This window comes from Piliocolobus tephrosceles, chromosome 2 (assembly GCF_002776525.5).
Source record: "Piliocolobus tephrosceles isolate RC106 chromosome 2, ASM277652v3, whole genome shotgun sequence".
NCBI classification, from domain to species: domain Eukaryota; kingdom Metazoa; phylum Chordata; class Mammalia; order Primates; family Cercopithecidae; genus Piliocolobus; species Piliocolobus tephrosceles.
Window position 1 is genome coordinate 43,693,993 of NC_045435.1, and position 13,175 is coordinate 43,707,167.

Consider the following 13,175-nt stretch of genomic DNA (forward strand, 5'->3'; position numbering starts at 1 on the left):
GAGTCTCGCTCTGTCGCCCAGGCTGGAGTGCAGTGGCCGGATCTCAGCTCACTGCAAGCTTCGCCTCCCGGGTTCCCACCATTCTCCTGCCTCAGCCTCCAGAGTAGCTGGGACTACAGGCGCCCGCCACCACGCCTGGCTAGTTTTTTTGTATTTTTTGATAGGGACGGGGTTTCACTGTGTTAGCCAGGATGATCTCGATCTCCTGACCTCATGATCCGCCCGTCTCGGCCTCCCAAAGTGCTGGGATTACAGGCTTGAGCCACCACGCCCAGCCCAGAACTTGTAATAGCTGCAATGTCTCCCTGCACCTTGCTTTGCAGGTGAGCTGGCAGGTGTTGCATGTCTAATAGATGCCTGGCGTTGTGTATGGTTTTTTACACACACTCTCTCAGGGGTCCTTAGCAGCAGCAGCAGTATCACCCCCGGCGGCCTGTTAGAAAAGCATATTCTTGGGCCCCACAGCAGACCAACTGAATCTGAATCCTGGGGTGGGCCCAGCCATCTGGCTTTCAACAGGCCTTCCTGGGGATGCCGCTGCCACTGGAGTTTCAGACCCTGTACTATCTCATTTCATCCCCACGGCCATAGAGCAACCTTGTTATTATCACGGTCATCATTTTACAAATGAGCAACTGAGCCGCATGGAGGTTTTTGTTTTGTTCAACAAAGAGGCAAATGACCTCATATCAGAGAGGGCACACAAACTCATATCCGAGGTTTACAACGAATAAACTCAACAGACTTTCATCAAAGGTGGAGCATTCACTATGCTTAATAGTGAATGAAGAGGGAAGAGGAGGAGGCAGGGAGAAGAAGGGAAGAAGTTGGCAACAGCAGAGACCCTGCGGGTCTCAGGGTGGCATGGTCCACTCTCCCACACTCTACGAGTTGCAGCAAGTTCACTGTCACCCACCCTCGGAGTTGGGCCCCCATGAACTCTTGAAGCCTTAAAGGGCAACTCACTCTGTTATTTTAATTCTCGTATTTACTAAGGCAAGAAAAACGGTTAACGCATTTTTCAAACGTTTCAAACAAAAATATATTACTTGTAACCGATGGCGGTTTATTTTAGAATACTTCCAGCAAGAGACCTTGACTCAAGTCTGTCTCCCTGGATGAAAAACACTCGTATACAATTATTCCCCCTGAATTTCCTAAATACTCTTCTGACTGGGTAAGACCCACCCGCCAAAAAGAACCACGCTTAACTGCCGCCCACAGACATTACCTCAAAACTTCCTCTTCTCACGTGCCCCAGCTGAGTTAAAACACACACACACACACACACACACACAGCCCTCTTTAACACTTTCCCTCAAATATTTGCAGATAATTAATTCATTGTTAATCAGTTGAGAATGGTTCCTTTATACTCTGTAAATACAGAGGAGGCTTCTCTGGCCCCAGCAAGTGCACTTGGAGCCGAGCATGTGCGTTAGGAAGTCAGGAGGCTGCTCCCTGGGGAAGGGCCCTTTCCAGCAGGACTGCAGGGAGCGGGCCTGCTGGCGCCTTCCAAGGTGAAATGGGCCGCCGATTCCTGCCGTCTCTCGCAGCAGCACCTCCCGGGTGGGGCCGTGTGTGCCCTCCTCTTGGAGTCCTCCTGGCCCCCTGGGGGTGAGACCGGCCCTTCTGCCTGCGTGGAAGGCCAAGGGGTTTCCAGTGAGTCACTGCAGCAGCTGGCAGACCCAGGGACCAAGAGAACGCCAGCCCCGGTTTTCTCCCTGCTATATTTAGGATGTTGCAGAAAATCCCATCTTCTGGTGTCCCCACCTGTTCACACATGGCAGCAGCCCCTCTGTTTCCGTCTGCCCATGCACCTCTCCCTCGTGGGCCCTGCCCTGGGGCTCCTCTCCTGAGAATCTCCAAAGTCTCCTGGTGGCCTTCCATCCTTCCAGGCCCCAGAGTCCTTCGCAATAAATCCTGTCTTCACCGGCTCCAAACTGTGCCTGTGTGGCCTCCTCTGCTTGGTGGTGGTTCTCAACCTGGGCTGCACACGAGAATCGCCTCGTGTATCTTTTAAAATCCTGATGCCCAGGTCACACTAAAGACCAACAAATCAGGATCTCTGAGGGGTAGGGGAGGGGGAGTCCAGGCTTAAGGATTTTTTGACTCCCCAGTGATCCTGACCGTAGCCAAGGTGAGAACCATGGCTCTCAACGATCGGAGCCTTTCCTCCTGCTGACAAGCTTCCACTCTCCTGACAAGACCTGGCCACCCTGCCGGCCACCCTGCCGGCCCTCCAGGCACTGAGGATGCCTTGAGCCCCGGAGGTGCCACACCCCTGTCCAAGCTGCTGGCCTTGTGGCGCCTCTGTCCCAGCAGTGCCTCCACGGCACTTATAGGCTCTCCACCTGCTTGGTCACCAGACTCAGGTCCAGTGGCCACATTGCTGGACCCTCTCCTCATTGAGGGGACCCGGCAGTGCCCTGCTTACATGGGTACCTCAATGTGGATGTTCTACCCTTAATATTGCATTTCTGGTCTGATCTATTTCAGCTTATAAACTCTTCCAGTCATTCAACAAACACTGGTGATGCCTCCACTTCCTGCTCAGTCCAGGAATGGACTGCGCTGTGCGAAGATGACGAGAAGGTTCTTGGGGGAGGGAGACAAGTGAATGGACAACACAGTGTAAGACACTGTCTTTGCCTGCCTGCAGTAGCTGCCTTGGCCTAAAGGAATAGTTCCCACACAGGATAATACATGCTATAAAAAGCTATGCCCTTAGAGAGGGACTGCTTGCTTTCTCTGGGGAAGACAGGTCATGTTCTCATTAGGACAACAGTTACTGTGTCCACGCATTTCTCCTTGCTTCACACCTCACCCAGAACAAACACCCAATTAGGAACTTCAATCAATACTTATTAATGATGTCAATACTAATAGCCTTCACACCAAAACCTTCAGAAAGAACACAAGGATGGGTGAGAAGAAAGGAAATCCTGTGAGTGAGTTGAAATGCCCAGAAAATACATAAAGTAGAAACAATTGGGGAAATGCTCATTTAATAATAAACTTGGGAGTGTGGCGTGGCAGAGATGGATAGCCATCAGTAATGTCCATTCTCTGTGTCTACCTTACCAACAGAAGTTTCTGTTGTTTGGCTCAGTAGTTGACAAATTACAGTTCCTGCCTCCCTTGCAGCTAGGCAGAGCCCTGTGAACAGCGCTGGTCGATGTGGTGTGGCTAGAGCCTTCCAGGATTTCTAAGGAAGGTTTGCATTCCTTAGAAATCCTGGAGCCCAGCCCTTTTTCTCTGTCACTTCCTGCTTCATCTACCTGTTAAAACATGAGGCCGGAGGTAGTGCCCACACAGATGAAAGCCACATGCTAAGTAGTACCAGCTGAGCAAACTACAGATGGAACCCTGGGCACTGATGGTGCCATGGAGTCCTTGCACCTGTCTCAGACGTCATGTGCCCTGGAAAAACATGAAACTTCCCTTTGCTAACACATGTGCAATGAGAATGGGTCTGCTTGACTATACAACCACAGGTTCCTCACTTATAAAATGGTGATAATAAGATGAATTATTATGAGAAATTAGAGATCATATAAGAAAATTGCCCAGTACAGAGCCTGGCATGCAGTTGACACTGAATAAATGACAGGAATCACAATTTTCACTGCTGGCAAGCTGTTCAAACCCATGAGGTCATTCTGTACAAATTCTGAGGTTAAAATGGAAAACAAAGTTAAATTAGATGCTTATTGAACATGACTGTGAGCCCACCAATCTACCAGGCATGCTGGAGACACAGCCAGACTGCCACAACCACAGCGCCTAGAGGTTTCTGTCTGAACAGTGAAATACTGTAATGCACGGAGCAACGAGACCCATGGTAGTAAAATCAGTTAGCGTCAGATTTACAGAAGCCAGTGTTTCCATAAATCGTGTCATAGAAACTGGCAGTGAAACCACCGTAGGCAGCTCTGTCTACTTTGTAAAGCATTTTCCTGTCTATTGCTTCACTGTATCTTCAGAATAGCCTGTGCAGGCCTGAGGGGTGACCCAGTCCACTCAGGGCAGCCACACTGGGACAAGAACCTAACTCCCAGCCTCAGTCCTGCTGGTCTTGCTCAGAGACCTGGGGTCACGCCCACCTGGGTACACAGCACAGCAGCCAGTCTACATTGTAGCTGGAAGGGACTTGGACAGGGCAGAGTGAAGGGGAAGAACGCAGCACACACTGCTGGGCCCTTGATGCATTATCTCACAGCAATCTGTCAAATAAATGCCCTGACATTCTCCCAGTATTTGCTTTATTTCAAATTTTTTTTGAGACAGGATCTTGCTCTGTCCCTCAATCTTCTGCCATAGGACAGCATTATCTTGCCCATTTGGTAGATGAGAACATTAAGACTGGCGATAGTTACAAAAGGTCCAGATCACACGGCTTGGACTCCCTGTTGAGTGGGCCCTGGACTGGGTGTATTAGTGTCTGAGCCCTTTTGCTGTCTGGGATGAAAGCTGCAGTAGCATGCTTCCAGCGACACCCTGGAGTGCAGATGACAACATGGCTAAAGACATCGGAGGTTTGGACATTGGAGCCCGGAGGTGTCATGGGCCCTGCAGCAGTGCTTTTAGTTCTGTTTTTAGTTTTCAGTGTATCTCCAATGGGCACAATAAATGCCCTGACAGTCTCCCAATATTTGCTTTATTTATTTATTTTTCTTTTTGAGACAGGATCTTGCTCTTTCCCCTTGGCTAGGTACAATGGTGTGATCATGGCTTACTGCAGCCTTGAACTCTCAGGCTCAAGTGAGCTTCCCACCTCAGCCTCCTAAGTAGCTGGCACTATAGGTACATACCATGGTGACCAGCTAATTTAAAAAAAAATTTTTTTTTTGTAGAGACGGGATCTCACTCTGTTGCCTGTGCTGGTCTCAAACTCCTGGCCTCAAGTGATCCTCCCACCTGAGCCTCTCAAAGTGCTGGGACTACAGGTGTGAGCCATTGCACCTGGCCTGCTTTATCTAAATTTAAAAGCTATGTTGGGCTGGGCACGGTGGCTCACGCCTGTAACCCTGGCACTTTGGGAGGCCAAGGAGAGTGGATCACCTAAGGTCAGGAGTTCGAGACCAGCCTGGCCAACATGGTGAAACCCTATCTCTACCAAAAATACAAAAATTAGCCGGGCATAGTGGCAGGCGCCTGTAGTCCCAGCTACTCAGGAGGCTCAGACAGAAGAATCCCTTGAACCTGGGCGACGGAGGTTGCAGTGAGTTGAGATCATGCCACTGCACTCTAGCCTGGGTGACAGAGCAAGACTCCATCTCAAAAAAAAAATAAAAATAAAAATAAATAAAAGCTATGTTGGAAAGAATGCAGTCCGCATAGATCTCTGTAGGCATTTGTGCCTGGAAACATTGGTATACAGTAATACAGTTTTTTTTTAGAAAAGTCTAGACAGCTGTGGCTGTAATGGAGCAGCGCAGGAATTTACATAACCGCAGCAATGCATCAGGTGACACACCGTGGATTCCAGGCCTTATTAAATAAGACGGTTTGCTGTTAAAATGCTGAACAGTGAAACACTATAATGCATTGAGCAATGAGACTCATGGTAGTAAAATCAGTTAGCGTCAGATTTAGCATCCATTTGCTCCTCTCCCTCCCCAACCTTCTAAGGAAGTTTTGACCTGGGTTCAAATCCTTCCTTCTTCACTTACTAGCACATTTCTCAGCAAGAAGGAAATATAGCCAAGATCACGAGCCACCAGTACCTGCATCACCAGCCTGCACAAGATCCCCGAAATGGCAGCCCACTTACTTGGCTTCCTTCTACTAAGCAAGCCACAGTCATTTTCATCCATAGACAACAAAAGTCACACACGCAAGCCAACAGGGTTCATTTCTTGAATTAAACACTTTCCTTAAACACTTGCCAGGGAGATTTCCATAAGTCATTCAAAGAGCTTGAAACAGGTGAACACCAACAACCACTTTCGTACTATATTTAGAATGTCACAGAGAGCTCTGCCTCAGCTTTAGATGTTATTCTGGAAACATCAAAAGGTGGGCTGTTTCTTTTCTCCCTTTATTCTAAAAAAGGAGGCTTTTAAAATTGTTTCTCCAAGTGCCACAGTCAGACAAAATAAACAAGGAGCAACATTTACTTAATCCCACAGATTTGGCCAAGTTTTATCCGATAAGAAGGTGGTTGGTGCTAAGATACAAAATAGATTCTTGGGACTCTAGCTGCATAGTACAAATATTTTTTGCCTTCAGGATGTCTCTAGAACATAATGATGATGAGTGTAACAAATTTGAAAGGATGCAAATGCAATAGGAAAAAAAATTCCTATCTGAGGCTTTTACATGTAAGAAGTAACAAAGTTAATAATGACACAGTCCCCATACTAAAAGCCTCAGAGATAATCCTCAAATATCATTCCTCAAACAGTCTCACAAATATTACTGGGACAGTTTGCAAAGCACTAAAGAACGTCACAACTATGATAAGAAAGAATTAGTCAATACTGTCAGTTACGAGGACGCTTGTATATATCCAGCTGAATAAGAGCTCCTGGCAAATCACATTTGCAGCTCTTTACCTACAGAATGTCCCAGCAAGCTTTTCACCTCCTGTGCAGCTTCTCTGTACAGATAAGGCTTTTCCTCATTTACAAGGACTCCCAGGCCTTTGTCACTGCTCCCCTGTCCCTCTTTCCAGAGACATCACTTAATTATTATCAATATTCAAATCAGATAAAAGAGAAGCAACATTTCTGGATCTGGGCCACAATTATAGAATTTTACAATGGCGCTTTGGGGAAATCACCGTGTTTAGTCACAGGGAAGTCTCAATTTTAAAAAGTGTTAGGAAAAGAACTAAACTGGGAGACTTCCCAGCCATAGAGAATGTTGCAAACATGATTATGAAACTACGTACTGACTCAGGCAACGATCACTGGATTTTGATGGTTGTGGATTTTGCTACAGGACAAAGAATCAAAGACCTGGCCTGGGGTTGTGTGTGTGTGTTTGTGTATGGATGTATGTTTATGTATGCATGTATATGTCTACATGTATGTATGAATGTGTGTATATGTGTGTATGTGTGTGTGCACATGTGCAGGTATGTGTGTATGTGTGTTTTATGTGTATGTGTATAGGTACAGGTGTGCATGTGTGGGTATATATGTGTGCATGTGTATGTGTGTGCACATATGTGTATGACTCTATGCATGGGTGGGTGTGTGTCCCTGTATATGTATGTGTGTTGGGTTTTCTTGTGACCAATATGGCCTGTTGAGGCTTCTACTATTCTCCTGGTCTGAAATGCTTGGTAAACCTCGTGTGGTTAAACCGGGATTTACACTGCACTTGAACTGACTACATCATGTCCATTTGAGGGCACCTGGAGAAAAACCAGGGCCCATTTTGAGAGAAAGCACTTCATAAATGCAGGAAAGAATTCCTTGGCCTTGGGTAAGTTCTGAGATAAACATATCCGACTTTGTTTTCCAGTTGAGGTTTCTAATCAGCCTGCATTCAGTCTCAGACGCTACAGAATCTGTCCCTTAGACATTTTTTTTTGTTTATGTAACTACATTTTTTTACTTAGAAACATCCATGGGGAATAGAAGAATTGAGAAGGAAGGATGCTGGCGGTGAGATGGACTAGAGAGGGAGATCTCCAAATTGTCAGGGCCCGGCCAGCTCTGACGGCGCCCTGGGACACTCACCATGGTCGTGGGCGAACACCAGCAGGTCCAGCCCCATCAGCATCTGAGCCAGCTCTTCATAGCGGCCACAGTGCTCTCCGGCTCCGTGGGACACAAAGATGAGGGCCCTGTAGGGACGAGAAGGGAGCCTGGTTAGGAAAGCCCAGATGGGGCTAGGCGTGGTGGCTCACGCCTGTAATTTCAGCACTTTGGGAGGCTGAGGCGGACAGATTGCCTGAGCTCAGGAGTTCGAGACCAGCCTGGCCAACATGGTGAAACCCTGTCTCTACTAAAATACAAAAAAATTAGCCGGGCGTGGCAGTGTGCGCCTGCAGTCCCAGCTACTTGGGAGGCTGAGGCAGGAGAATTGCTTGAACCCAGGAGGCAGAGGTTGCAGTGAGCCAAGATGGCGCCACTGCACTCCAGCCCGGGTGACAGAATGAGACTCTGTCTCCAAAAAAGAAAAAGATGGCTGCCACTGTGCTGCAGCAGCACCAGAGCTTACACAACCTCAGCAACACCAGGAGCCACACCACAGGCTCCAGGCGTTGTCAAATTAGAGGAGTTTCTGTTAAAATGCTGAACTTCAGAGTCACGCAGAATGGAGCCCAAATCCCCGCTCTTCCTGTGGGCTCCTCAGGCAGAGCTCCGGTCCCAGGAAGTTTCATTTCTTCGCCTGTAACATGGTAAGAATAGCATCACTCTGCGGGTGCTTGTGAGGCTCATGGGAGCTAATCGATGCCAATGGCCCAGGCAGAGTGCTGGCGCGGGGCAGGCAGGTCCTACACCAGGGTCTGCTTCCTCCCTCGGGGACGAATGCGGCGGCATTTAGATTCCAAACTATCCAATTTTCAAGACCTATATTCTTAGCAGAAGACCCACGGAGAGCTAGAGTCTCCTTCAGGCACGGAGTAAATGCTATGAGGGATACCCACCAACTTCTGCTGCTGCTAATGGTGATGAGGGGAGAGAGGGGGAGGAGGAGAACAAGCTGCCACCTTCCTGAGCATTTACTATGCACCTGTTCCTCTGCAACTCCACATGCAAGATTTCTAACCCTCCAGTCATCAGATGATTTATCTTCTTTACAGATGAGAGTGAAACGCATACAGGTTAAGTGAGTTGGGCCAGGCAAGGTGGCTCATGCCTGTAATTCCAGCACTTATGGAGGCTGAGGCAGGCAGATCACTTGAGACCAGCTTGGTCAACATGGTAAAACCTCATCACTATAAAAAATACAAAAATTAACCAGGCATGGTGGCACACACCTGTAATCCCAGCTACTTAGGAGGCTAAGATTGCAGTTGCAGTTGAGCCAAGATTGTGCCACTGCACTCCAGAGTGGGACTCTATCTCAAAAAAAAAAAAAAAAAAAAAGAAAGTTAAGTAAGTTGTCCAAGTCACACAGCAAGTTGGCAAAACGCCATTCACAATGTGTTACCACTGGCTTTCTGGTCTCCAAGAAGCTGCTGTAGGGCTCAGAACACAAGCCATGGAGTCAGGACAGATGTTGCCTCGGTGGAGGCCCCCAGTGCCTCATCTGGCAACCTCTCCTGGGCCTTTCTGCTTGGCCCTGGCCTCTCCGCACACCCCCGCTGACCGTCACTCTGGTTCCCCTGTTGACTGCCTGCTTCCTAATGCCCCCACCTAGACGTCAGCCCACAACCCTCTGAGGACTGGACCCCAGAGCTGTATCCCAGCTGAGCGACATGAACAGGGGCCCAGCTGAGGACACAGACACCTTATTCTACAACTGTGTTCTTCCTATGACTCTTTTCGGCCAGGTTGTGTAAAGGCAGAATGGCAGCAGTTTGTTTTATGGTGCTTCAATTAGCCCCATTTTTCAAATCACCTTTGCCATCTGTCCTTTTCCTTTTTCCTTCCTTTTTCCTAAAAACAGCAGAGGAATATTCATGCCTTCTTCACTGCTCCACGGAATGCCCAGCCACCTCCACTCGATCAGATGTGTACTTGTGTAAATGACACCTGCCCGCCTCACATTTCTGGGGTTGGCTGATGGGATTTCTTTCCTGCATTTCCCTTGGCTACTGAGGAGCACGGCTGGAACCTCTAACCAGTCAGCATCTTCCGTCTTCAAAAGGGGCTGTGCTTCCAGAAGGGATAGCTTAAATACTTTAACCCCCTTTGGGAGCACAACCACTGCTGTCATAATTCAGGCTACTGTTAATGCAGACAGACAAGTCATTGAGCTGGATCATGCAACTCTCCAGCCTCTCACCGCAGCCAGGGGCCACCCAGCAGAAAAGGACTTCGGGGTTCCATTTAGTAACCAAAGAAATGGCACAAGACATTGCCATTATGCCTGGAATTGCCTGTCAAGAGAATCCAGCACCAAGTCAGTATGTGCAAAAGCATGTAGTCTCTCACTCTACAGCAATTCCTTCTAATCCAGAGGTTCTCAACTTTGGCCACATATTGGAGTCACCTGGGGAGCTTTCAAAAAGGCTGATGCCTGGGTCCCATCCCCAGGGGACCTCTGGGTTTAATTGGTCTGAGGTTAGAAAAGCTCCACAGTGGCTCTGATATACAGCCAAGGTGGAGAAGCACCTGTTCTCATCACAGTGTAGAGCTTAGGCCATGGTGCTGCTCAGAGGCTAAGTGGAACTTAAGCATGGTGAGAATGCAGCCAATCTCCCTGGGGGGTATGCTGGGTAGACCACGGGTTCTAGCCATAAAGGTTGACCCATATAGCCATCCCACTGCAGGCGGTGGGGGCCACTGCCACCCTTCTCTCTGCACAGGAAGAGCCCATTGGCAGCACCTGCAGGCTCAGCCTTTGACAGCCCCACACTTCCACCCCCAGGCCTGGTCAGCACCCTGAGAACCCATCATTGGACACCTGGACTCATTCTGATCTTCAGCTTCCGTTGTGGTAAGTAGGTTTCTCCTTAGTGCCTGGATTCAGATCCTGCCTGGACCCCGATTCTGATAACCCAATCTCCTCTTCCCCCTGGCTGCCATATTTACATGTTCCCAGGACCTTAGTGTGTTTTGCAAATCTGTCCAGCAAACTGAAATCAAATCACGTTACTCTTCTGCTTTAAGCCTTCCAGAGACTTTGCACTGCAACAGAACAAAGCCTGTCTGCCTCTGAAACACCTCTTCCCCTCTGCCCTGCTCCCAAGCTCCGAGGCCTCCTTTCAGGTGCCCAGATGGGCCAGGTGATGGTGTGCTGTTAAATGTTCAACAACTGGGGGTGGGGGTGGTCCTAGGGCTCCTCCACCCACTGCAGTGCCCAGGGCAGAGCCTCCTGGAAGCCCGCCTGTGCTGTGCTGACTGGCACCAGGGTTTCCACGTGCTTCACCTCACCCCCTGTGAGCACACCCCTCCTCCTGTGAGACCTTCCACCTCCTTCCCCACACACCTGCTGCAGGCGGAGCCACTGCTGCCACTCCTTCCTCTCTTCAGACCTCTTCCCAGCCTGGCCCGGCCCTTCCCAGCTTCCCGCCCTGTTGCCATGAACACAGCCGGCCATATCCTGAGCTATGTGTGTCTGCATTTGTCTCTCTGGGTAAATGGACAGACCCCAGCTCCAGGCTTCCTGATGGAAGGTCACATTCACCACTGGATGCTGGGTGCTGCGTGGAAGCTTCCCCTTCAGGGTTTTACAAAACACTGTGCTTCTATTTCTGCTCTAAAAACATACATGACCGAGCACTGAGAAACCCAGATGTAGAGGAAATGCACATCCCAGTTGCTGGGAGGCTATGAACAGAGAGCAAAGTTCAGCCAGAACAACCTGGTTGGACTCCCAGTGTGACCACGCAGGACCCTGGGCAAGTTGCCTGATGGCTCTCAGCCTATCTCCTTGGTGTTGAAATAGAAAGAATGTGATGGCAGCAACAGTGGGTCCTACTTTCCTTCAGCTGAGTCTGCAAATGTGAATGAGAGCTTATTACGTGCCAGGTCCCCGGGACACTGAGATGAACAAACAACGTTGTCCCTACCCGCACACAGCTTGCAGTTGCTCAGCAGAGAACACATGTGTGAGTGTGTACTGTGAGGAGCACTGTGAGCACCACGAGAGGGTCGACAGATAAGGGAGCCTGACCTAGACTCCAGGGAATTGCCAGGGAAGGCCCCTGAGTGTCTGAGTGACTGGGAGCTGTCCTGGTGCAGAGGTCCTGCTGGGGACACACAGGTGTGCCTACTCCAGGCACAGAAGGAAGGCCCTAAGTCCAGAACACCGTGTGGAGGAGGAAGGTGAGAGGTGCACAGAAGGCTGGGTCCACAGCCCCAGGGGCAGCAATGGGGCGCTGGAGTTCTCCTCTGTGCAGAGGATGGTACTCAGCAGGGCAGCGACCTGATCTGACTTCAGCTTTGTGAGGACTGCAGGGCTGCTGCGAATGGAGTGGGAGACGAGAGACAACATTCATCAAGGGGCTGACAGGGCCCTGAACAGGTGCCAAGGAAAGTGGTTGGTTCCTGCCCTTCCTCCCTTGCCGTTCTGCAACCTCAACAACATGCAGCAGCAGAAAATTAGCAGAGCCATTTATGCAGACAAGGCAATACCCACAGCAGCAGAAATTAGGTTGCAGAGGAGGCTGGCTAAGATCTTTTTCCTGGAACTTCTTTAACGGCTGCAGCCAGTTGGGAGCCAGTCGTTCAGGGAGAAGGCAATGACTGTGGGAGGGGCGTCCAGCCCCAGAAGCAGATGGCCTGCCTGGCATCCAGCCCCGGGAGGTGGGGCAGCTCCCAATAAAGCACACGCAGCCCTGGAGATGAACAAGCCGCAGAGCCTCTCAGAATGTACAAACCAGGCTACTTTATCCTCTCCATCGAAAAATGAATGCCCCCTTTACGCCTCTGTTCATTAATCAGGTGACCTAACCTCTCACCTGTGCCTCAGTTCACTCACCTGTGAGGTGGGGACAATCCCAACACCACCCGCCTCAGAGAACGACGTCACAAGGTAAATAAGGAAATGCGGATGGGGCAGGGGTCTTGTCTGGGCTAACGAAAGCCTCCATCACTGTCCGCTAGGAAGCCCTTTGCTCCAATGGCACAGGTGAGCCACTTGCCAGGTGAGTCACTTGCCATGTGGAGGTGTGGGGTGAAGCTCTGGCCCTCCCATGAGCCAGTTCCTAGACCTCCGTGGGCCTCAGTTTCTCCACCTGAGACACAGGAACACTGCAGCCTCCTCCCAGGGGTTTGGAGGTAAAATGAGACAATGTGTGTGCACGTGCGCCGAGGCCCTGCAGCTCAGGATCCAGGCTTCTGCCTTCATGACCATCTGCTCTGCCTCACCTGCCTCCTGCATGAGGAGGAGGATTCGGGGCCAGGGACAACTCACATTCTCATGGTCACTGCCAGCCCCATGGGCAAGACGCCTGCAATACACCAGCAGCCACCACTGCCTTGAAAGGCAGAGACCAGAGCTGAGATGAAAGGGGTTCACCTCTACCAAAGGGGCTGGTCTGTTCTGGCCAGACTCTGGACTTGGCTGGACTTGTTGGCCCCTGACTGCTCATCCACAGAGTG

The 13,175-nt window shown here is 49.9% G+C and overlaps 1 protein-coding gene across 10 annotated transcripts in view; it reads right to left on the reverse strand.

The window, feature by feature from the left end:
* The window catches only part of MGLL (monoglyceride lipase), a 142,207-nt gene that overhangs the window by 92,842 nt on the left and 36,190 nt on the right, over positions 1 to 13,175 (reverse strand). For all 10 annotated transcript variants that reach the window (XM_023215549.2, XM_023215578.2, XM_023215537.2 and 7 more), the window contains one exon: positions 7,695 to 7,801. In XM_023215549.2, coding sequence (XP_023071317.1) covers positions 7,695 to 7,801 — 107 coding nt within the window. The remainder of the gene's footprint in view (positions 1 to 7,694; positions 7,802 to 13,175) is intronic.